The sequence below is a fragment of the Labrus mixtus genome, chromosome 15 (assembly GCF_963584025.1).
Source record: "Labrus mixtus chromosome 15, fLabMix1.1, whole genome shotgun sequence".
NCBI lineage: Eukaryota > Metazoa > Chordata > Actinopteri > Labriformes > Labridae > Labrus > Labrus mixtus.
The window spans coordinates 21,917,276-21,941,600 of record NC_083626.1 but is presented as its reverse complement, the minus strand read 5'-3'; the positions used below and the strand labels follow the sequence as shown (position 1 = coordinate 21,941,600).

Here is a 24,325-nt window from a genome sequence, read left to right as displayed (position 1 = left end):
GAAGCTCGTCACGAGGCAGGATACTGCTCTCCACTGTGGCGGCGATCAGCTCTGCAGCCGGCTCTTTGTCCAGCGTGAAGAACTCCACACTCCGTACACTTCCCTGTCAAAGTCAGTTCAATTAGAATGATTACAGTCGGAAAAACATCAGTGAAAAACATATAAGACGGACAAGGCAGCAAAGATATATTCCAATACAGCTTAACCACAAAGCAAAGTGGTACCAAATGTTTGTTTTTATTTGATCAATATTTCAGCCCTTGTTTTCTTGCTGTGAATTTTCAGATATTTGCACAGTATTTTAGTTAAAACATTTGTAAATGTTTAGATTTGATCTGATCTGCTATTAAAGGTTGAAGAACTTAAGTTGTTTGGTTTCTATGATAAAGAGATGATAACTTTTTAAAATTTTTAATTTGAAAGGAAAATGAAAGTTTCCACAAAAGCAAAGAGAATCAATAAAAATGTATGAACTAAACTGATTTAAGTTGACAAATAGAAATATATATTCGATTTCAATTGATGAATTCATTTAACTCAATATTTTAGGTGGATTGAACTTTTGATAAAGTATTTTTAATTTTGGATTTCAAGTCAAAAGAAATTGAAAGACAATTTTGCCTTAACTAGATCATTTCACAGGAACTGAATTGTGATTGAATTCTTAAAAGTTTTGTTAACTTAAAGCTTTAAGTACAACTGACTTGTCAAGTTTATTTGACGAGAAAAAAATATTTATTTGGAATAATCACACATTTATCTCAACTTATCTTTTTAAGTTCAGTTAACTTAAAATTTGAAGGCAGCCTGGACACTAACTTTTTTGAGTTATAACAACTAGGTTTTTTTTTTACAGTGTGGTCTTAATCCTATAAAACTTTGAGCTTAATCTACAAGAAGAAAAGGTTTGTTGTTAAAGGAATTTCAATTCTGTTTAAATATTTCTTCTGTTGGATTTAAACAATATGAATGACACTCAAATATTCTCTTCCATCTTTAGGAAAACAAAAACTGTGACTTGTACTTGTATAGGCTATTTTGAGCATGAATGTATGTGTGTGTGTGTTTGTTTCTTCTTCACTGTTTTGCGTGTACCCTGTGTAGTGTCTTGGTCTAATCTCAATCAGCTGCTCTCAGGTCGTTGCCTCCTCCTATAAAGTGCTTCACACTGCTAAATCTTCCTGTGAGGATAAGTTCACGCACAGACGACAAACATGAGGAGCACCGTGGGGAGCATTCTGCTTTTGGTGTTTGTTATTGCTTCAGGTAAGATAATGAAAGAAAAGATGACCCACGTTTCTCAGCTCGTGATTGTTTTAATATAACCGACGTTTGTTTACCTTTTTAAAACAAAAAGCTCAAGTACCAAAGAAATGTCCTGCGCCTTTGGAGTACCCGCACACCAGACTGGAGCAGAAGTACAGCAGCAGACAGACGTTCAGCCACCAGATGAAGGTTTATTATCGCTGTTTAGAAGACTTCACTCCATACAGAGGCAACATGATAGTTCAGTGTATCGATGGAACATGGACCAAACTGACTCTGAAGTGCGAAAGTAAGTACTAGAAACACGTTTTAGCTGTCAGGTTTAGCTTTGAAACGACCAGGAAGGTTACATTTTGTTTTTTTTTAATCCTTACAGTTCATTCCACGTATGTTATTATTTAGATTTTTAAAGAACAGTGCCCTTTAGTGGACAAGTGAGAAAACTGCAGGAAATGCCTACAAATATGATTTAGAATTTTAAAAAAAAAGGCAAAACACTGAATTAATTCTATAGCTTTTAAAATCTGATTGAACTTTCATTAACTTAAAACAAAAAGAGGTTAACATTTTCTAACATGAAATAAAAACAGACTTTTGACACTACTGTCTTCACAACAGTCGTTTTTCTCACATATAGGTCTACTGCTTCACCCTTTTTCATTTCGTTTTTGTAATTCTGATAATTATAATAATTGTAATAATCATAATTATTGTAATGATTATTCTTGGGGAGGGGCAGACAATATGACAAAAATAACAGCAATCTAGAGCACATCATCCAACTTAATCAAATCGTACTTCTAAGGGAAGGCAGGTAAAATATTTTAAACCGTGATTCATTCGTTTATTTTAGAATGGTATATGAGGTTACATGAATATCTAAAGTGTCTTTAAATAGCATTGATACTAAATTATATAACTTCAAAGTCACCAGATAACTATTTGGTCATTGTTATTGTATCTCAGGTCTGAAAATCGGAAGCCTTTATTCTCATTGGTGTGTATTATACATCATATTTCTGTTTAAAATTCACTTCTTTATTTTGTCTTCATAAAGGCTGATTGTTCTTATTCATCATCTGACTTCTTTTCCAACTCAAACTACAGAATTATAAGTTTAGCTTTTAACATGAATTTTTATTCTGATAAAATGCATCCCTTGATCTGACAACTATATTACCCGAGCTGTTTTTTTTTTTTTAAATCACCAATTCCCTCAATGGATAACACAAACTCTTATCAGAAAGACATGTCTACCGTCCACTCATACACTACTGTAAGCTTATCTCTGTAACCACATAGAAGACAAGGACTATTCAAATCTGAGTCTTCTAGCAGAGGATCTTTACATTATCTTTAGTTAACTTGTTTTTAAAAAAAGACCAGCCCCCTGCAAGTATGAATAAGATAAGTGAGAGGGTTTAGCAGCAAGTTACTGTATTTAGAGTGTTCAACCCCATATCGTATCATAAAGTAAATGTTTTTGTCCTCCATGTGGTAAAACAAATCTCAATCTTTATAACTGCTCTGATTGGCCACTTAATCTGTATCTGCTTTCTATCAGAGAGATCATGCGGTAATGCCGGGGATCTAACCAATGGACACTTCAATTACGAGGGGAATTCAGTCGTCGGGGAGAAAGTTTATGCAGTCTGCAACGAGGGGTGAGTTAAAGCCTGAAAGAAATTCTGTCAACCTTGGTGAGAGATGTCCTTTTTTTTTTTTTTTTGTTTAAACTGACTGTGCTGTTCATCTGCATGTCCACAGCTACACCCTGAAAGGACTCGGCTACATGACATGCAAGAAGTCTGGCTGGACCGGAGAATTCCCGTCATGTGAAGGTGGGCAACAATTACAGTCAGAGCATTCTGACTCATTCATTCATCAAACCCATTCATGAATCCCTACACACCTTGGTGGCTGCATTCAGAGGTGATCGTGGGCGGCTGGTGTTGCATTAAGAATGTGTAGTTCCTGTCTGAATGTGACGTCGTTTAATCCCTTTTTTATTTATTCAATCGTATTTTCCAAGATGTGAAATAATCAGATCGTCAACTTTGAAAGTAAACCAGTGAGATATTGAGGATTATTAATACATAAGTCATCAACTAACCAATCAGCACATTGTTTTCCAAGCACTGAATCTTTGTGAGTTTCAGTGTCGCAATACAGTGATTTACCGTGAGGCTTCTTTATTTCCTCCCTATGGTATGGAGGCCTTTAAGTGAATAAAAAAACATGCTAACCCTCTTTTTTTTTTAAACTTGAAAGGGTGCTGAATCCTCAACCAAAAAAAATATTGAAAGTATTTCAATCAACAGAATCTAAAATTATATACCCTGTATATGTTTAACCTATGGAGGCCCTTAAGGAAATAACAACACATTTGTTTTCTGTCTTTAGTTTTAATTTGACTGCTTTTTGGACATTCTGGGCCACCACACTTAAGGGGAAAAAATGTCTAGGAGTAAAAAAAAAAAATGGCTTCATGCTGTGTAGATATTGGCGAGGTACGAAAATAAGTGTTAACTCGATCCTACTCCAAATGGAACATGTTCTGTTTGCTTTGTGGTTAATATTCAGTTAATCTTGTTTTTCAGGTTTACGCTGATATTTTAGCTTTTTTTGTTAATTTAAACATATAAAATAACATAAAAACACTAAGTTAACTCTAAACCGAACATCCAAATAAAAATTAATTTACACGAGTGATACAGTGGCTTCCTCCCACAGTCCAAAGACATGCTTGTTAGATGTATTGGTGGCTCTGAATTGCCTGTAGGTGTGAATGTGAGTGTGACTGGATGTCTCCCCCGATATGTCAGCCGTGTGATTGAGTGGCTAACAGTCCAGCGTGCACCCTGCCTATTGTAACTGTGGTGGAATTTCTGTAGTTATTTAGATTATAATGTACAGGCGTCATTATGTTTATTCACTGTTCTCTAATGTCAGTCAGACCTGACAGAGTTCAGCTGTTATTAGAACACCAAGTACAGCTTAGTCAACGGTTTTTCCTGATATCTGCAAGGATGTTTGGTAGACTTATTGTCTGCTCCAGTGTAATCGACGTCACAGTTTAGTCTAGGTGGGTCAATGTGACACGACCCTGATAATGGTAATGTCTGTCAGGATATATGCGATGCCTTTCGAAAAGTTCTGCAGATGTGATTGAGCAAGACACGAGAACAGAAGTGTGATGTTGAATCATGTCTCCTCATGAGTATTCTTCTTTTGTATAAAACTTTCATCAACGTAAGTCATCTGAGTCAACTGAGTCTTATTGTGTGGAGTCAAGTCTTAATAATTTCCTCAACAGTAACCCATTGGGCTCCAGCACCCCGAGACCCTGAGACCCCGAACGGGTCAAGCAGTATAGATAACTGATGATTGAGGGAGACGGCCTCAAATCAGTTAAAAATATCCAGATTGACTCGCCATAGAAAAACAACACACCATTAGCTCAGAAATAATGCAACACATCTTTTGGGTGAAGGTCAGTTATTTGAGGTCTGTCTCAAAGTACTAACCAGATCGTTACCTGTATTGTCTTCAGAGGGAGAGGCCCCCTGCTCCAACCCCGCAGTGGAAAATTCTGTGAGCAGCATTAGAAATGTTGCTGTGTACCATCTGGGAGAAAATGTAAACTTCACTTGCAGTCGGGGTTTCGAGCTGAATGGCGCTCAGCGGATCACCTGTGGTCCCGGAGGCCAGTGGCAGCCCGAGCCCCCCCGATGTCTGCCGTCACCTGATAAACCTCAGTTACCTGAAAAAGAAGGTGCGTAACTCCATAGCTTGATAAACTAGCTGAATCATGTTGTGTGGTAGATGTTTTTTTTTTTTTTTTTTTTTAAACTTTCCTGTAAATCTATCCAGCAGGTGGATGTGGCGTGCCGGTAACCGATCAGAACTCCAACGCAAACCTTGCCGACAAATACATCACAATGCCATCTTTCTCCTCTGGTGATAAGGTGTTATACGTGTGTGATGTCGGATACATTCAGGCAGGTGGAAGCAGATATCGCAGTTGCAGCGAGGGGAAGTGGTCGCCTCTGAGGCTCAAATGCGAACGTAAATACTTTTTTAAAAATTTACCTTTACAGTTCCTCAAGGCATGCTAATTTCATTTAGCTTTGGAATGTATTAATTGCATATGTTTGCTACCTAACAGACAGCATTTTTATTTCAAATGAAACACTGAAGTTTCAGAGCTTTAATATTCCCAACAGATAAGTCATCCAGAGTACAGCATTTTTACTTTAAGCTTTGTCAAAGGAAAATCGTAAGTGAAAGATATTGAAAATGAATTCTCTGTAAGCTGCATTACTAGTTACTAAACAAAATGAAATAATTTGTCCTATTTTTTTTTTTTGATTATGTAAAAATCTACAGCAGTCATTTTGCACCGATAGAAACACCAGAATGGCCTTAATGTATAAGGACTTATTTGCATCTTAAATCACTGCATATGCATACAGAACACTATGTCAAGTAGCTCCCTAACAACTTGTGTTTTATCCTCATAAAGGAAAGTCCTGTGGCTCTGCAGGAGAGATTATATTTGGACAGTTTACATACACAGGAATTCAGTTTGGAGACACTGCTACAGCCGAGTGTGATGAGGGGTAAGAAAGATCTGCAAAGTCCTCGTTCTGCACATTCTTATTCAAGCTTATTTGATTTTGCACTCTTCATCTTCAACTGTTTTCATGATAGGTTTCATCTGGTGGGACGAGCACGCATGACCTGCATGAGCGGGGGCTGGGATGGACGTGTTCCAGTCTGTGAAGGTGCAGTGAACGCAGCTTTGCTTCATTCGCAGATTAAAGTCAATGTCTTTCTAATCTGAGCTACAACTGTGTGTTTTCCAGCTGTGGATTGTGAAGCTCCTCCACAAGTGAAAAACGCAGACATGATCGGCCCCATGGAGCCATCGTACACATACAGGGCAGTGATTACGTACCAGTGTCGGGTGGGGGTCCTTATCGGAAAAAGGGAGCTCTGGTGCACCAAGGATGGGAAGTGGAGTCATCCCCCTCCGACATGCAAAGGTCCTTTTTAATGCTGTTAGTGACACCTGATAGGACGATTCATAATCTTTACACACATTTTAAACATGACTGGAATAAAAAAAAAAAAAATGGAGCTCTTTTTTTTCCTAACAGAGATAACATGTCCATCTCCGAATGTGCCACGCGCCTTCTGGACAAGAGCTCTCAAGAAGGTGCATCAGCCCAGGGACAATTTGTCCATTGAGTGTAACCGTGGTTACATCAGGTCAGGTCCGAAAACTGTCACCTGTGGAATTGATGGACGATGGCTGCCCGCCCTTCCTAAGTGTACTCGCAGATGTAAGTATTTGTTGTACGAGTTGCCTGGTATATTTTTTTTTTGTTTAAAAAACCTTTAAAATAATGATTTCTCTTTTTTTTTTCTTTTTTTTTTTTTAAATTTCAGATGCTCAACACAGGGGCTAATTCAGTCGCTGAGAGGTGAACCTAGCATATACATTTCCACCTGGTTAAACGGCTTGCACTCAGTCAGCGGAGGATGAAAACATAAAGTTAAGCAAAGCTACACGTCAGCCTTCTGTGAGAAATGATTCTACTTTGTACAACCTTTTCATAACGCACCATGTTCTATACCTAAAACCTGTATAGAGTTATTGCACAGACATTAAAGTATGCCTCAAATGGAGCTGAAGCACAGTATGTTTATTTCGATAAAGTGTTTTTGGGCAGTAACAAGTTCACACTTGTTTCATTCACCTCTGTACACAGTTTTCTTTTTCTTACAGGCAATAATGTTATGTGTATCATCTCTATAGACTAAACGGTGAGTGAGCATTTCATGAAACAAACAAGCTACAAGAAAAATAAGAAAAAAAACAAACCAATTCCATTCATTTAAAAAGACAATACAAAAATCCAGACATTTTTCTTTACATGAGCAATAACAATTCAAGTGCAAATATCATTATCAACTCTATGATACATCATAGCAAACTCTCGTTAAAAGGCAACAACAAAAAAAACAACAACAAACAGGTCGCAGGACAGAAGCTGATTCTGGTAGGGGTGGGGGGGTGGTTTGGTGGACCGTATGAGCACCCTGGGATGCTCCCTGTTTGCATGAATTACATGAATATATATATGATATTAGATGTACTTAAAACTGTGAGTGAAGTTAGCAAAATGAATAAAGAGGAATTTGAATCTGGATTAAATTCTTTGTGGTTGGCCCAGAATCGCCCCACATGTTTGACAACAGGGTCAGACCCCCCTTTTGGTGTCCATCTTTAGTCTGGATTTTTAAAACACTGTTTGGTGCACAGTAATAAGTGTACCAAATCACTTATTTTTATTTACATGGGTTGAGTGGGGGGGCGGGGGGGGGGAGATAAATTGTCCATGATAGCTTAATTAAATATCAGAATGGAAGTTTTGGGAGGATATACAGGTGAAGGGGGCGGGATTTTATTTGTTAAAAAAATTGGGGGCGGGTCTGAAAATGACTTTTAACGGAATAGCCTCTTAATAATGGGAAATATTTTTTGGGGGGGGAATGGGAAAATACATTCTTGCTGCGAGTACTTCTGTTGTCACTTCTGAGGAGACGCAGCAAAGGCACTTTGCTCAGCCAAGAAATAGTGTGATAGTGTTTTTCTTTCCAAAGTGAGGGTTCCTCCTCATTCCTCTACTGTGCTGTGATGACACGTTGCCTTAAAGTTTTTATTTCAGACTTCAGAAAGCCTTTCTCTGCCAGAAAACTATTTCACCCAAGAGACCGCAGATCAGATCCCACGTAAAAAGTGACTTTTTTTTTTTTTTTTTTTAAAGGGACAACCAAAAGCTGTGTGTAAACTTGACAAATGGTTTTCATACCAATCCTAACCAAATGTTTCAGAACATCAGTCAGGTTAAAATAAGTCAATACAAAGGAATTACACGATCATTTCCTTGCTCAGATTTTTGTGTTGACCCATTTGTTTTATGGGCCAATCCCAGCCCAGTATTATTAACCAATCATAACAGTTTGAGTTAATTTGAGCAGGGACAAAACAATCAAGCATGCAACACACGACAACCTCTTTGAGTAACATTTGACCTTTTGCTCTGATTAAACAATCAAGATGTAACTTGTTGATTGTGTCGCTTTAAATGTGCAGATTTAGCGATCTGTACGACTGAACCATGCTAGCTGTTTCCAGTCTTTGTGCTACGCTTACTATCTCACGGCCATGGCAAAGTATTTACCGTCTAGATGTGAGTGATATTAATCTTATTTAACTGACGGCATGAAATGAAATATGCAAACTGCTAAACTATTCTTTGTAACTATATTTTTTCAGATCCCCACATGACGCTAATTGTTTTCACTGAACTTTACTCATGTACCCTGTTTTTAAATCAAATTCTTTCTACATAACAGGCACTCAATTTTTGTTACTTTATTTTTTTGACAGACAGATTTTTTTCCCCTCTGAATAAGAGAAGGACCTCTTGCTCAGCATGACTGTTAAAACTTTGCGCCATGGGTCCCATCTATTTTGCAAGCTTTGTAGTGGGTCATAGTAGGGTGTAACCAAAACTAAGGTGTGTTATTATCAGACATTGCACTTTGTAGACTACTTAGGTAGGATGACATGTTCTTAGTTTAGTGCACAAAGCAAAGTGAACCGCCCTCCCAGGCGGTCTTTGGAAGAGCTGTCTTTATTGGGACAGAACGGGGTCTGGTGTCGGGTCTTGGGATTGAGAGACATAAAGGGATTTTTTGTTTGGAGGGGGTCCTGCTTAACAAAATTAGGATCAAAAATTCAACCCTCGTCTAATTTATTTTCAGTATTTACAAGATTGAAGGAAAAAAAAAGAAGATAAAACTGGATGTCCACAGACAGGCAATGTGAGATTAACAACGTACTGTGTTTAAGAACTAAAGATGCTCTGAACCTAAAGACTATTAGTGTGTAGAGTACATCAGAAAGACAATGAGATTGAAACATTAAAGTGACCTTTTAAAAGAAGCAGCAAACATAATGTCCCTCAAAGACATTTCTCTCTCTCTCTCTCTCTTTCTCTCTCTCTCTCTCTCAGAGACATGTTCCACTAGACATCACATTATCTCATTTGTGGCTCCACAATTATTGGTTTCCATTCATCTCCCAAATGTCCACTATGTTCCTGGAATGTTAAGCCACCTTTTTTTGTATTTGCTTTATGTTAAATTGGGGGGGGGGGGGAACAGCAAGCAACAGCTATTATCTGTATGTCGGAAAACGCTGGTACAGTCTAGACAGACGGAGCAAGACAAAGAGTAACTGTTTTAACAGTAAAACCCCTGGAAACGGCTCTAAGAGCTCAAATATAGTAAGGCTTTGACTGATGTGGATAGCAGCTGCGACATGAATCTAACAACTGCTCCTCCTCGAGGACAGCACACACATGTAGAGGATGGAACCAGGGTTACACAACACTTACACAACACATACAGTCATTCGTAATGGTAGGAGTCAGGCTGGAACTCAGACTGCTCATTTAGACGAATACAATAACAAGCTGTATCAGGCTGCACGCACAAAACATCACGCCTACCGTCTGGAATGGGCGTTTCTTTTGTTTATTTTTTGTTGTGGTTTCATTGCACAAGGCACACCCACTCAAAAACTCTACATCCCTGCTAAGTGTTTGAGCTGCAGACCCGCGCTGAATAAAAACTGATAACCTAAAAGCACATATGATTTTCAGTATTTCTCAGGCCTGCATAGTGTTTGTTGTCAAAGCCTATGGAAATATAAAAGAGGGTAAATGTGACATTTTTTGAAGTCCTGTGAGAGTTTCGGGTTGAAATCTGGAGGGTATATGGGGGTGGCTGAGAGGAATGTCAGGGAAGGGAGGGGACACACACACACACACACACACACACAATCTGGTGCTTCTACAGCAGCTGTGTGAGCGTTACTTGTAAGGTCGCAGGAAGGCGGAGACTTTGCTGCTTATGAGACGGATGAAGGAGCGAGGAAGCATCTCGTTGGACTCCCGAGTGGTGTACTTAAAGTAGTTGTTTGGGTGAGCCAGCACGTCAAAAAGAGTCTTAATCAGTTTTTTATCCTGTAAAAACAGAAAGAAAAAACAAGTTTGAACTCCAAGCGTCTCACTTTTTTCATCCTTAGTAAATGTTTGAGTATTTCTGAAGCTTTAACACAACAATGGAAACAACTGACACATAGGCAATATGCTTGAATTAACACAAACTTTTAATTATTAATGTACTATTGTAATATTGGTGAAACGATAAATGGACTTGAGCTTGTATCTTTTCTAGTCTTCTGACTATTTAAAGCTGCAGGTCACACCTACACATTCACACCCTGATGGCAGAGGCAGCTATGTAAAGTGACCATCATTAACTAATCTCATTCATACACATTCATGCACCGCAGATGAAGCAGTGGTAGCAACTTTGGGTTTAGCGTGGGGTTGATGCCAAAGGCCATGTGGCTGCAGAAGCTGGGGAATCGACTCTACCACTGAGCCAAAGCCGCCTGGCTTATTGCTGAACTCAGTCAGGTGGTCGTATGTACCGCCAATAAACAAAAGTACAAACTGGTGCAAGAATAAAACAGCCTCACCTTTAGGATTTCTTGATGGTTTTCAGAGGCATAGAGTCTTCCATCTCGGACAATGTCCTCCACCAGCTGCTCATAGTCCTCTGAATGTTTAAAAAAAAAAAAGAAAAATCTCATCAGGGTGTGTTCTAAACAGGAAATGTCAATGTTATCTCTATTAGGTGAACCAAAGAACACCCTAACAGCCTACTATGTGGAAAAAGTTGTAACCAGGACACTCTTTAGTATACACCAATAACTCATCAGACCAGCATCAGCTTATTGTAGTGTCTTAATGCAGTGTAACGGTATGTCATCTGATGAAAAATGATTTTTAGAGTCAGAGATACCGTATATATCTCTGTGTATGTAAGAAGCATAGACTGTAGAGGGAGCTAGAAACTTGAAACTAGAAACAGTTATAGTTAGTTATAGTTATTCCACCAGAGGGCACTATGATATCTATCTATTTTCTGTAAATTGTCTAACAGAGATCCGATTATTTTTCTGAACCTACATTAGCTGAGATCGTCTGGTACATGTAGGTCTCTTAGGACTTCTAAAGTTGATTATAAAAAAAACAAAACAGGGAAGATCGAGCAGTCCAGCTCTTTATCTTCTTTTAGATCTCTACTAAAAACAAATTATTTTACAATTATAGTTTCTTCTTTCATTCTTTGCCTCTATTGTATTTTTTTATTTTCTAATAAAATAACTCCCTATTTCAAACATTTAACTCACAATATAACAATTCACAATTTTACATGCATCTTTTGACTGACATACAACTTTTTATTAGCTCTATAAAACAGGTCAAGTATATGGATATATATAAATATAACAATATTTAGGATTTCAAAATGTCAGTGTCTGTAAGTGGTATTGGCCTTGCTTTAGTTATGAGCATCACAAATTAAAAATAATTCCTCTCTGTCTTGTTGTGATGAAATGTCCAACACGGGTACCTCAAAAACTACAGAAATGAAAGCAAAGACTTATCGGCATTATTAGTTAACCATTAAGTGAAGCGATAAAAAAATATATGTGTATTAAAACTCTAAGGGGATATGGTACCATTTACAGAATATCTCAGTGAGCAAAAAATCATTTCATAGACAAAATGCTTCATGAAAAAAATACAGCTGTTATAAATGAGCTTCATACCATCATAAGTGACATAGGGGATCTGAAAGCCGCGGGCACTGTTGGCTTCATTGGACTTGAAGTTAATCCAGAGCCGCCTGGAGCGAGCTGTGAAGGCGATGGGCCGCTCGTATGTCTGACACGTCTCGTAGGTGGTGATGGATGTAGCCGACCCTTACAGGTGCACAGAGAGGACAATGGTGACTAATCAGGTATACAGGTATACAGCTTTTATTGAACCTTTGAGGAAAGGTGCCAACACTCACAGTTCTTCCTCATAACCAGCACGTCTCCACACTCATCCTCAGACGGTAGGAAAATCTCTGGCACCACAATGAGGATTTTGCGCTTGCTGGGCGGGTTGATGTTCCAGATGCATTCCACATTAGCAGGATAATTACCGGGATAGTTAGGTGACTCAATGTAGCCCATGAATTCGCCCATCTCACCACCACATTGCCTGTCTAGACACACGCAAACAGAACGTATTAATTTATACCTCATTGTAAGAAGAATTCTCCAAAGGCCAAAACAATCATTTTCATACTCACTCTTGCACTGCGAGACACTTGTGGCACCATCAAAGTCAGTGGTGGTGTTCCCCGGGCAGGTGATGCAGTAATTCTGTCTGAACTCTGTCTGATAGGTCCCCACAGGGCAGCGGATACACCGGTGCACTGTGGTGTTGTAGTAATGACCTGGAGAACACTGAACTGTGGGTAGAAATCAAGAAACACATTGTGAGTCGAGGATGTTTTTAGTCGAGTATCTTTTTTCATTCTTGGCTGTGTTAAGAGAAGCACAAGCTGACCTTTGACTTCACAGTCATGGAAGGAGCTGGCACCTTCCCTCTTGGTGCCCAGTCCCCCCCCACAGGGGAAGCACAGGGTCCTTCCAGAATCTGGCTGGTAGGCACCCTGAGGGCACGGCTGGCAAGGTTTGAAGCCATCATTGGAGAAATACCCTGTGGGACACTGACCTGGAAAGCATTTGGAGAACATGAAGAGAGGGTTTAATGAGGACATGTGTGCAGCTTTTCAGCCTTCGAGAATATTCCCTGTTATGAACTGTATACCATATAGTAACCCTCCTATCCTATCGTACAGTACATTTCAAAGGATAATGAATTATTGTTTAACATTTCCTGGCAATTTACACTACCTGCACAGAAGGAGATGTTCCGTGCTCCGACAGGCCCGTGGCCGTCAGTGCCGGGACAGAGGTCGCAGGCCAGCTGCCCCTCCTTCTCCTGGAAAGTTCCTGGCGGACACTGAACGCATCGCTCCTGCTCGCCATGGTAGTACGACCCCGACAAGCATCTAACTGAGAGAATATCCAACGCAGCATTGGTCAGAGACGAAACATTTCTTACAAAAAAAAAATATATACAGTATATGGAACTCTTTTGTGATTCTTAAGTTTTCTTGGTTGATGCAATCTGTCAAAGCACAACAATCCAGAAAACTTGTGAGTGACTTCTGTCCTCGCAAAGTAAAAAACAAACCTTAATGGATAGAAATCTCTCAGTACAATTCCAAAACTAACTTTGACTTCAAAGTTAATAACGTGGTCATAGAGGTGTTGCTGAGTATGATAGCACGTGGCTGTGCATAGACTTTATAGAATCTACGATTCCCAGAAAGTCATCCCAGAAAGTCGAGGTCTAGCTCTCCGGTCTTACCACATCGGCCGCTGTCCCTCTCCCAGCCCGGCCCACAGTTCTCAAGGTTGGGAGCAGCTTGGGGAAGTTTTTGAGCCACCTCGTATTCTAACCCAGCGACCCGGATCAGGAAGCGCTCCTGGTTGATGGACTTCTTCAGAGCCTTGATGTACGTCTTCACCTGCTTCTCCATGCGCTGTCTCAGGCAGCTGAGATTACAACTGCCTGTTTGTGGGTGAAAAAGCGTACCGTATTCAAATCACAAACACATAGCTGAAAAACAATGCACAACATGTGGAGACAGACGTATTGTTTAAAAAGGACTGACCTGTAGTGTCTCCAGGTTTGACCTCCGCCTCCAGCTCCAAAGTGATACGTGTCACCTCTTTGTTGGAGGGATTTCGTGCTCGCCGTCCTTTAGCTTTCTTAGAGGAGTCACATTTGAGGTTCACAAACGTCACCAGGCAGTTACTGCACGGCTGCCCACCTCCTGTGGACAACACAGTAACACATTGTCTATGGGAAAATACTGTGTACACATATCACTATGCATTAATAATAATGATGTTTTAGAGTTCAGGTTGGAAGGTGTGAGTCACAGTTGCAGACAAATGATTTGTAGTCAGAGAGCAAACTTATTGACCTTGGCGGATTCATGCCCAGGCTGCCGGCTTAAAGGTCTTTTGCCTCCATACGCGCTTTAACCACTAGGCTACCGGCGCCCCATTGTTTATTGGATTAATCATCATATTGTTTCAGCAAAATCCCCAAAAAGCCAAAAACAATGCCCATTGCTTGTTTTCTCCAACCAGTGTTAAAACCCGTTAATATAAATTCTAGGACAAATAACAAAAATAGATATCTCCAGATTTGATCAGCTGTGTTAATTAAAAAGTCAAATTATTTAGCTTGAAGAACGACAAAATTATTACCAATCAAAAGCTTCACACGATGTTTTCAATTGATCGACTAATCGACCTTTAGACTGGATGTTCCCGCTCTATTTATTCACCAGGGCACACAGATTCAGACTGACCTGGCCCGAGTGTCCTTCCTCTGTCCTCCGTCCTGCCGGTCAGCTTCGGGTGCAGGTGACATTTGGCGTTTTTAATCTTGAAAGAAGCCGTCTGCTTCACTGGAGGGGCCAAAGTCTCTACAGACAAACACAGCACAGTGGGTACGAGCACACTGCCACAACAAAGAAATCCAACTGTCCGTGCAGTTGTCACCGACAGACGGGATTGTGTATATAAGTGTTTGATTATGGGAATCTGGTGGGCAGCGAACCTATGCAGCTCTGACTGCTGCTGGAGTTGAACCTGGCGGGGGACTTCCCTCTGAGGATTGGGATACCACAGCTGACAGAGTAGCTGTTATCAGACTCTGGAGGCAAAAAAACATAAAGAATATATATAAAAAAATGAATTAAAAGAACCTTGGTGTTTGATGATTAACTATGAGTGATGTACCTGCCAGATAGTGAGCCTTGGAGGCACAGGTCAGCGAGCAGCTCTCTTTTTTCCCTGTTTTGCTGCAGGTCAGAGTCGCCTTCGGGGCTAAAAGTCCAGGAGGACATTTCACCAGCTCTGAGGGACGAATACAACACACACAGGATCACTCAGTGGTAAAAGAGAAAGCTGAAGAAGTGAGCTAAAAACCTGTGTGTGTGTGTGTCAGTAAAGGATCCACAAGGGGGCAGTGCTGTCACATACCAATACAGTCCTTTCTGTTCCAGTGCAGCTTGTGACCTGGTGGACAGGTACACTCGTAGCTCCCCTGAGAGTTTACGCAGCCATATTTACAGCCTCCACGGTTTATACTGCATTCATCAATATCTGAGGACAAACATGTTAACATGGACATTTAGTGAACATGAAAAAGGACTAATCGTGCTAATTTAGTTTAAAAGTTTCTAAAAACATCCAAACAGGGTGAAAAGGAGGATTTTCATAAAATAGGACAACATAGAGGTTTGTCTGAAAAAAGGTCTGGATCAGTTTTGTTGTATCAAATGAAATATCAAAACTGGTCTCTTCAGAAATAGCACAGCTGTGAGCGAGGAGTTCCTCGGAGGTCATTTCACTTCACCCTGACACATTCTGGGGAAGATTAACGATTGAAGATGAACGAAGCTCGGTTTGATGTCGCCACATTCAATTCCATGGTCAGAAATGTTTCTTGCTCTTCAGTGAGAAAGACTTGTGGTGAGCAGTAAATAACGATTACCTTTCAAACGCATGCTGATTATGAAAAGAAAAAAACAGACTCTAAAAGCATCCGGGCTCCAGATGCATGAGGATGCAGAAGGCAGCGGACGAGCGGAGAGAGAAACAGAGAGACGAGATAATGGCAGTGATTGATGATCTGGCCTGCTGATATGCAATGCTCTCCCTCGTCTCATTCAATTATTTACCCTGAATAAAAGTGCTCTGCGTGCCCCTGCACTCGCTGATGAAGATGACAGCTTCATCAGCGGCGCCCGAGCTGCAGGGAAATGTGAGCGGTTCAACGCCTATCCTCTGATCAAAGCACTCAATTTAAAAAAGACAAAGAAGCCCAATGAATTCTGCGGTGGAGGAGGCGCTCTCCTGCCAGTAACTGTTGTTTTTCACTTCTTTGTTTCTCCCATATAACAAAAGTTACCAAGTACACATTTCCTGACCTTTCTCCGGATCAGTCTTTTTTTAATTACAGAAGAGAGGAGTCGAGAAGAAAAAGGACAGAACAACAAAAAAAGACAAATTGACATTTAGACTCAACAACTGCTTCATGTAATGGCGAGGAATTCAGGGATGGGTTAGGGAGCTTGTGGAAATCTTCAAATTTGAATCGCTTTTGCGTGCCTATTCATCAACATCGGCGACTCCAAGTCCAAACAACAATGTAATTTGAGTTTTTAAGAGGAATTTTCCCTGAGAACAATCTGTATTTTTCCAATTAACTTGAACTGTTAAGATATCAACTTAAACTCTTGTGTGGTTTTAGGGATAAACTGTCCCTTTCTTTGATCTCTGTCTACAAATATTTGTCAGTAACAGAAGAAAGACTTTCTGATGCTGCTTGGATCAAGTGACCAGAATTGAAAAAAATACTCAAAGTATTTAGGCACGACTGCTGTGGGTCTATTTTCTTACTAGATAAGCAAAAACGAGCTGCTTGTTTTGTAGCCGAGCAGCAGAATGGCTGGAGATACTCTCACTTGGGAGGAATGCCGACAGGCCTTTGGCACAATGCTTGACAGCAGGTCACTGACCTAATTGGGTTTGTTTAGGGTGAGTCTATTGTTAAACACTGAGCACAGCTTTCTGGATTGTTTGGCAGCTATATTTTGGCTGATAAACCGCACAGGGAATAACACAACCTTGGTTATATGGTCTGGAGAGAGTGAAAGTACAACAGGGAGCGCCGTAAATCTCAGGGGTTATCTAACAGTTCCGACAGCGGTGATGAAAAGCGAGGGGAAATCATTCATCACCGGCTCTCTCTCAACAAAAGGTATAGAGAGTCATTTATGCCTGACCATCGTCTCTCCTCTCAGCAGCTCAGTGTGGCCCGATCACAGTCCATCATGAGAGTAAAAGCCTTACAAATCCAATTCTGTGGCTTTTATTGCCTGAACCTGACAGCTCATATAGCAGCCTGTGTGTGCACCTCAGCCATCTGAAATACAGAGTGTGTAATTCTAGTAATACACAGGCATAAAAGAAATGGAAACAGCCCAGAGATTATAAATAAGAAGTAGCTGTAGTAGTCTTGTGTTTCCAAAAGTGTCTTGGACTTCTTGAACTGCGTGCATAAGAGAAAATGAACCTACATCTCGCGTCATATATTATGTCAGTAAACATATTCCTGATGTATTTATGGTCTCGATATCTTGATTCATGTCTTCCTAAATACAACTCGTTGTTTATGTTTCAAATAACAGTCCTGTTTCAGGTAACATGGATGATAAAGCAGGGTATACTACGGGGTGCTGCTAGTGATGAATGACAAGTAACTGACATGACATCCTAACGACAAGGCCAGAAAATACTGTCACTTCTGGCTCTAAAAAAAAACAAGATATCCGCAGCCAACATGCTGAACTCAAGGCTGTTTTAGAGTAGCTCACAAACTAAAGGTTGATGATGTCACACTGGCTACATCCATCATTTTTATACAGTCTTTGTAACAGCTCCATACGATATGATTCAATACAGCAGCATTACAGGACTCTAAATTAGACAAGATATGTTCTTGGAAAGGACACTGGCATTGTGAGAAAGATTTTTTTAAAGACTTTTTTACATGAAGACGGGCAAAAGAAAACACGTAGTGAAAGAGAGCAATAACTTGAAAATGGTTTGCCTCACTTTTTTTGTCTCCTTCTTGAGGCCGTGACTTACTGTGATATGTTTGTGAAGGCACATGATTACACACACCTAAGCGTTAGTGCTCAGGAATCTCTTGAAAAGCTCTTTTCTTTTTCTGTGTTCTGATGCAACATTGCTGATCATTAGACCTGCCGAACTACAGATTAAAAAAGAACTTGAACAAATCACTGCCAGGCCATGTATCTTGAGTACATACACTGTCTGCTCCGTCTCTCCCAGAACGTCAGCGAGGCCCTGAGGCGCTGGAGACAGCAGCAGATTCTTACTGGTGATACACACTCCATCAAAGGGACGCTGCAACACCCTGATGTGGTGGGTCTCTTGCTGCCTGGCAGGCAGATCTGACGCCCCCCCAGCCCCCCCAGCCCCCCAACACACCTCCTCCTGACACCAAAGGCTGTTTCTGCTATCTGTTCCACACCAGAGTACAGTGGGTACCTGCTAATGTCTGATGGACATGGTCATACTCCACCTTAAAGTTACTGCTGTTTTCCATGTTTTAGTCCATTAACTACAGGACAAATTGTCTTCACTTTGCATTGCTGCCAAGTGGAGCATAACTTGTTAGATTGATTTCCTGCCTGCCAGGCACCAGCCTGTTTCAGCTCATCTCAGTCCATTTGGAAATCAACTCACAGAAACTTAGAACTGCCTTGTGATAGGAAATAAAGCTGATTGAATGATATTCATCTCATGTATAAGGATGCAGTTGCATGCACAAATTATGCCATGGTTTCATTTATTAAGTACTTTTTGATTTCCAGATTTTGAGGTCAGCTGAGGAAAGATGATCGATAGGAAACAAGCATTTTGTCAGTTTTTATCTTTATAGTCTTTTGTCATGCTAGGCAGAGCGCTGCTTTGAGCTAAATGCTAACATCAGTATGCTAACATGCTCACATGCTGATGTTCGGCTGGCATAATGTTCATGATCATAATTAGCTTATTAGCATGCTAACATTTGCTAACTAGCATGAAACACAAAGTGTATGAAAGGAAAAAGAAAATTCCTCTCATTTTGAAAAGTGTTTTTCGAATTTAAGACATAAACTAAATAATTTTAAAGCTAAAAGTCCTGAAAATGATGCTACAAGACAATACAAGTTTAAAAAACATAAAGTTAGAACAAGTTATTCTGAGGAAACATTCATGTGTTCACCTAATTTATGCTAACTGATACTGTACATATTTGCATCCTCTAGAGACATTGAATGTCTTTGCAAAGTGAAAGGGAAACTCACTCAACATTTGTTGAGATATATTTAATAGTTAAAGAAAGTGGTCGACTGGATAGCTGACAGACTTTCTGCACTTATCTAGAGTCGTCAAAGTTGTTTAGTTTGAACTAAAAACTATGTTTAACAGTCCATTAATACCCTCCATATTGTTAAGACCTTTGTGTGAGCTGTCAGCAGGACCTTATATCAAAATTTGTCATCTGTGTTGAGTGTTGTTACATTTCTCCTGCCAAACATAAAAGCAACTAATGGATGGTTAGCAGAGAGGTGTGGGATGTAGAGAAAAAGTGATGGACAGGAAAATTACACAAGAGACAAGGCTGTGGGGAGGGGAGGGGAGGGGAGGGGGTACCAACTCACCTCCACAGTGTGCCAGGCCGTAGAGGACGTAGCCTTTATGACAGAGACACTGGAAACTGCCGGCAGAGTTGACACAAAAGTGGTCACAGGCGCGATCAAAAGAGCACTCATCAATGTCTGTAAGGACAGAAAGACATGCCGTTAGAAAACCTCCACACAAAAAAAAAAAATGGGAAAAGATTTTTTAATTTCTCAGACAGGACTCTTTCATTTTCCCTTTATGGCAAAAGTTCCCCTTTTCTATCTTTTGTCCTGTATTGTATTCATTGTCCACCATGAATTGCAATGGGTCAAATCACATGTTGGAAGCAAAAAAAAAAAAAAATCGTCTCTTTTGAAAGGAAAGCGTATTCTGTGTGAGTCTTTTTTGCGGCAGTTGACCCCTGGAGTCATGCAGTTTTTCCGTTTCGATGCGCCGAAATGGAATTTTCAAAGTATTTTTGAAATAACAAGCGGCCTCAGCAGGAGTCAAAGAAAGTCTGCTCATCATACGATAATGGGATCTGAAGTGCAGGTTTTTTCTCTCCCTATAGAACCTGCCAATCACCTTCCCTTTTCTTCTCATATATGAACCAGTACTTATACCTCGTTTTTGGTTCTCAGGTCATATGGATCATGGTTTTCAAAATTTGGTTCGAGGAACATTTTTTAGATGTATGATAGACAGAAAGGTGATGTCATTGTCTTTGCTCCTTTTCTCTCACCAAACGCACAAACCCACATTAAAAGCAGCTCCTTCCTGGCTGTCAGTGGCCTCACTCTCTTTTCTTTTTGAGCTTTTCTGCTCTCTTACACATTCGTCCTGTAAAGTAAATGTCACACACTCAAAAACCATAAAGATTGATACATGAAGCTTAGGAGATGGATGACATTTGGGGGGTTTTTACGATCAAGGCTTCCTTTAATGTCAGTAAGAATCTCAGTCGAGCTCAGGCTCGGCATGTTGGGAGACAATGAGGATGTGCTACAACTTTGCTGGATGTCTAATTGGCTAATGTGAGAAAGGTTTGCTGAATGTGAGCCTCCTCTGGGTTATAAGGCCAAGTCGGCCATAGAAAAAAGATGACACAGGAATTGCACAGCTAAATAAATGGCTTACCTCAAAGAAACCAAGAAAACTGATTCATGTTTTCTTGGTTTCTTGGATTTATGCCTTCTAATAATCCTGCGTTTTTGTAAAGCATTAAGAATGTGTGTTCACCCAGAGCTTAATCCTTAAATGAAGTTAAGACTTGGTAGCTAGTTGTGGAAGCAGAAAATAAAATCTGATCAGTCGAAAAGATGAAAAAGTCTTGAGATTAAAGCTTATTAAGTGATCAGTTTACAACAGAGAACGCACGCTTTGAACAAGATCCACAGATTGGATGTTCAACTGTTTGATTGATGCACTCAACTTCACCTCATGAAGATAAAAAAGATGTTTCTATTGCAGAAACATTCAGGTTGAAAATGAATGAAATACGATCATCTTTAAGAATCTGATTCTGTGGTTCTATTTAAAGCCTGAACGGGAACAAACACACGTTCTCCTGTTGTTTGTCTCCCATGTCGGCCCCTGGAGATTCTTACCAGCAGTGCTAGATGAGAGCAGCGTGGGTTTTCGCACATGCTGTATGATGCATTGCAAAAGTGATTGTTTTCAGCACATTAAGTCCAAACTTTTCTCAGAACACTTTTAAGAGAACAGTCTGAAAACCGTATGGTAATTCGGCGGGGAGACGTCGAGTTTAGACCTCAAAAAATGTTGCAATAAGTGACGCCAGAAGTCGATCTGCAACTTGTCATTATTTTCTTTATTGCTGTGCCAAGCTACAGAGTTGAAGTGTGAAGACATCCAACCCTTATTTACCAGGCGGCTACGGTGAAGTATGCAGTGGGTGGGCATCATCAGGTGATGTACGTGCAGAGGACCATGGAAAGATAAAATGAGGACTAAGATAACCACAAATCTGTTTCCATCAATTATTGCTTTTCTTTGATTATCTACTGCACAGACTGATCTGGGTGTAAGAACTCCATGTATCACTTCAGCCTCTTCGTGCTAAATAAAAAACATTAGGGGGGGCAAATGAGGCTGACTGAAGCTAAAAAAAAGAAAGAAAGAAGCTCACTGCTGTTTATACAGAACTAATAGAAGCTCTCTCATACATGTTCCCTCTGGAGAAAACATACAATCCGATGAGCATCTCCCTCTGAGTGCCCTCATGTGGATTAGGAGTGAGGAGGAGATAAAAAGAAGGGTGTTGTGGGTGGAGGAATGCCGACAGGGGCTCAGCAGGCATGCCCCATCCTGAATTCTGGGCCATGGTCCACTGACAGCAGGGAAACACCATGACTGTTTAAACCAAGATAAACCCAGAGTTCAGTTTACACATCTCAACACCTCGAGGAGACAGCAAACATCTGTCTAAGTGTTACTGAAACACATCAATACACCAGCGAGCACAGACGATTAGTAACAAAGCACTCGCTTCAGCTCACCCTAACTTGATGAGATGCATGATGGGATCTTTTTTTTTTTCTTCACTCACATCATACCTCTGCAACACACTGTTAAGTCTGGGGCATTTAAAGGGGTTCAGATTTGACACTGAAAAATTAGCATTTAATAAGAAGGCATGTCTGATTGGAGCTTGGGGAGTTACATTTCTTAATACCTGCTCATAAACTGGGTGTGTGGAATGTAAAATATTTTATAATATATATATATATATATATATATATTTTAATAAAACATAAAAGAATAGAAACCTATCTTCAATTTGAACGGAAGGTAAGGACCGTATCCTAACATACCATAGTACTGTATGACATAGTATCATATCATTTCACTGGATTTTATTGGAAACGTTTTTAAATGTTTATGTTTTCCTTTTTTTCCCCAAGAAGACACATGCAAAGGACCCTCAAATAGTCTATATTCATCCTTCCCTGAAAGCTATTTAATTTTACAATATAGAAAAAAAAACACATGAAATTGAATCTTGGGTAATGTAGTACACAGCATTTTTGGATCTTGCCCCAAATAGAGGCCGGAAAAATCCTTAATTTTCAGCCTCTGCTTCTTTGAATTTGACCCTCATTTGTTCAACTTCTCTTCTGAGTCTCTCAACTTTAAGGAAGTGAAACATTAGATCCCTGGAGGGGTCTTTAATCATGGATTATATACACAGATACAAGGATCAAGATTAGCCTTTATTGTTTGTTGTAGTTTAAAGTAGAACTGGGACAGCGCACAATTAAAAGTTATTGCAATGGAGTCAGCGAGCAGCTTATTTGCATCTCTTGTACCTTGGCTCGCTGACAAAACACAAGCACAGAGCAGCTTTGACACTACACAAGACGAAACAATACATTCAAGGAAATCCATCGTGAGGAAATTATGATAGTAAGATGTATTTTGCATTGCTTTGGTTCTATGGGTGAGAAACATGGCAAGAATGAGAGGAGAGGATGAGGAGCAGACAGGTGACTCAGTAGTGTGTGTGTGTGTGTGTGTGTGTGTGTGTGTGTGTGTGTGTGTGTGTCTGTGTGTGTGTGAGCCTGGCAAAACCTCAGTGAACAGGAGGTGAGCTTTATCACAGCCCTCTCTCTCCAGACAAAACACACAGCACCAAACAAGGATATCACTGTTCCAATGTTTCCCCCGTGCACCCAAACAGCACAAGGCTGAGTTGGTTAAGGCATGGTGCCACAGAAAACAAGCTGTGATTTACATTCCTACATGCACAGACCACATTTTCTCAGTTATCTGTATTGTTTTGGCTAAATAAACTTTGCATTGTTTGGCTCCCAATAATGACAGAAAGGCATCCCACCAAAAATAGATTGGAAGTAAAGTGGCTGCAATCCCAGCGTCTAAGTGTATACTTTCTTTGACCACAGGAGATGTTTGTTTGCTGTTTGCAGAATGGTGTAATTCAGTGCAACAATTGTGAACCCCATTGCATGACATTGATGTGTACCATGCTGGATATTGATTGACCACATCAATAAAGAGGACAGAATTAAATAATAGCATGTCATCTGTTTTTCCACTCGCAGACTCCACAGTTCTAGTCTGCCTCTCGTCCTTCACCAGATGTTTCTTTAGTGGCTTGATTCATCCAACATGAAAAGGTTTAAAAACTTAGCGCTCTAATTCTTCACACCTGTGTTCAGCTAAGTCTTGATTTTCTTCTGCAGGTTAACTTCCAAACTCCTGCTGAGCAATGACCACTACCAAATGTACCAGACAAACAAGCCAGAGAGAACTGGTCTGGCTTCTCTGTAGGCTGGAGGGGAGCAGATTTATTTGCAACTAGGTGGAGGTTTTTGGTTTACCATTGCTGCATATCAATGCAAAAACACCCAAACTTGTTTTACCTTAAGGGCAAGAGGTAGAAAACACCGTAACCTACCTTGACAAGTTCTCTCATTGGTCAGCAGCTTGTAGCCTTTCTTGCAGCTGCACTCGAAGCTGCCCACTGTGTTTCGGCACACGTGGTCACATCCACCGTTGTTAAGCCTGCACTCATCGATGTCTGTGAAGAATATCATCAAGAAGAGTTGACTCATCAAACCACTCATCAGAAAAAGAAAAGGAAAGAGATTAAAAGCAGCAATATAGGATTTTCTTTTTCTTTGGCCACTTGGGGGCAGCAGGGGGAAAAAGCAAGAGCAAAACGCTGAGATATCTTTCTTG

General features: G+C 40.2%; 2 protein-coding genes across 5 annotated transcripts in view; one reads left to right on the top strand and one right to left on the bottom strand.

Moving 5' to 3' along the window:
• Positions 1-1,109: 1,109 nt before the first annotated feature.
• LOC132989748 (complement receptor type 1-like) lies at positions 1,110-6,960 on the top strand. 2 transcript variants are annotated; one of them, XM_061057568.1, is made up of 11 exons: positions 1,110-1,266; positions 1,358-1,555; positions 2,831-2,930; positions 3,034-3,107; positions 4,820-5,041; positions 5,143-5,334; positions 5,792-5,888; positions 5,980-6,053; positions 6,135-6,314; positions 6,429-6,614; positions 6,721-6,960. In XM_061057568.1, exons 1-11 carry the CDS (start codon positions 1,215-1,217, stop codon positions 6,738-6,740), a joined length of 1,395 nt encoding a protein of 464 aa, XP_060913551.1. In that variant the 5' UTR covers positions 1,110-1,214; the 3' UTR covers positions 6,741-6,960. The 2 variants fall into 2 exon arrangements, with proteins under 2 accessions (XP_060913551.1, XP_060913550.1); XM_061057567.1 differs by having other exon boundaries at positions 5,140-5,334.
• A 1,156-nt stretch (positions 6,961-8,116) lies between these two features.
• The window catches only part of scube3 (signal peptide, CUB domain, EGF-like 3), a 79,222-nt gene continuing 63,013 nt past the window's right edge, over positions 8,117-24,325 (bottom strand). For all 3 annotated transcript variants that reach the window (XM_061057561.1, XM_061057560.1, XM_061057562.1), the window contains 15 exons: positions 24,042-24,164; positions 19,642-19,758; positions 15,383-15,505; positions 15,140-15,256; positions 14,958-15,053; positions 14,707-14,823; positions 13,999-14,160; positions 13,692-13,895; positions 13,172-13,333; positions 12,822-12,989; positions 12,562-12,723; positions 12,277-12,474; positions 12,032-12,184; positions 10,892-10,971; positions 8,117-10,370 (listed from right to left, as the gene is read on the bottom strand). In XM_061057561.1, the coding sequence (XP_060913544.1) occupies positions 10,218-10,370; positions 10,892-10,971; positions 12,032-12,184; positions 12,277-12,474; positions 12,562-12,723; positions 12,822-12,989; positions 13,172-13,333; positions 13,692-13,895; positions 13,999-14,160; positions 14,707-14,823; positions 14,958-15,053; positions 15,140-15,256; positions 15,383-15,505; positions 19,642-19,758; positions 24,042-24,164 (2,135 nt within the window). In that variant the 3' untranslated portion in view covers positions 8,117-10,217. The remainder of the gene's footprint in view (positions 10,371-10,891; positions 10,972-12,031; positions 12,185-12,276; positions 12,475-12,561; positions 12,724-12,821; positions 12,990-13,171; positions 13,334-13,691; positions 13,896-13,998; positions 14,161-14,706; positions 14,824-14,957; positions 15,054-15,139; positions 15,257-15,382; positions 15,506-19,641; positions 19,759-24,041; positions 24,165-24,325) is intronic.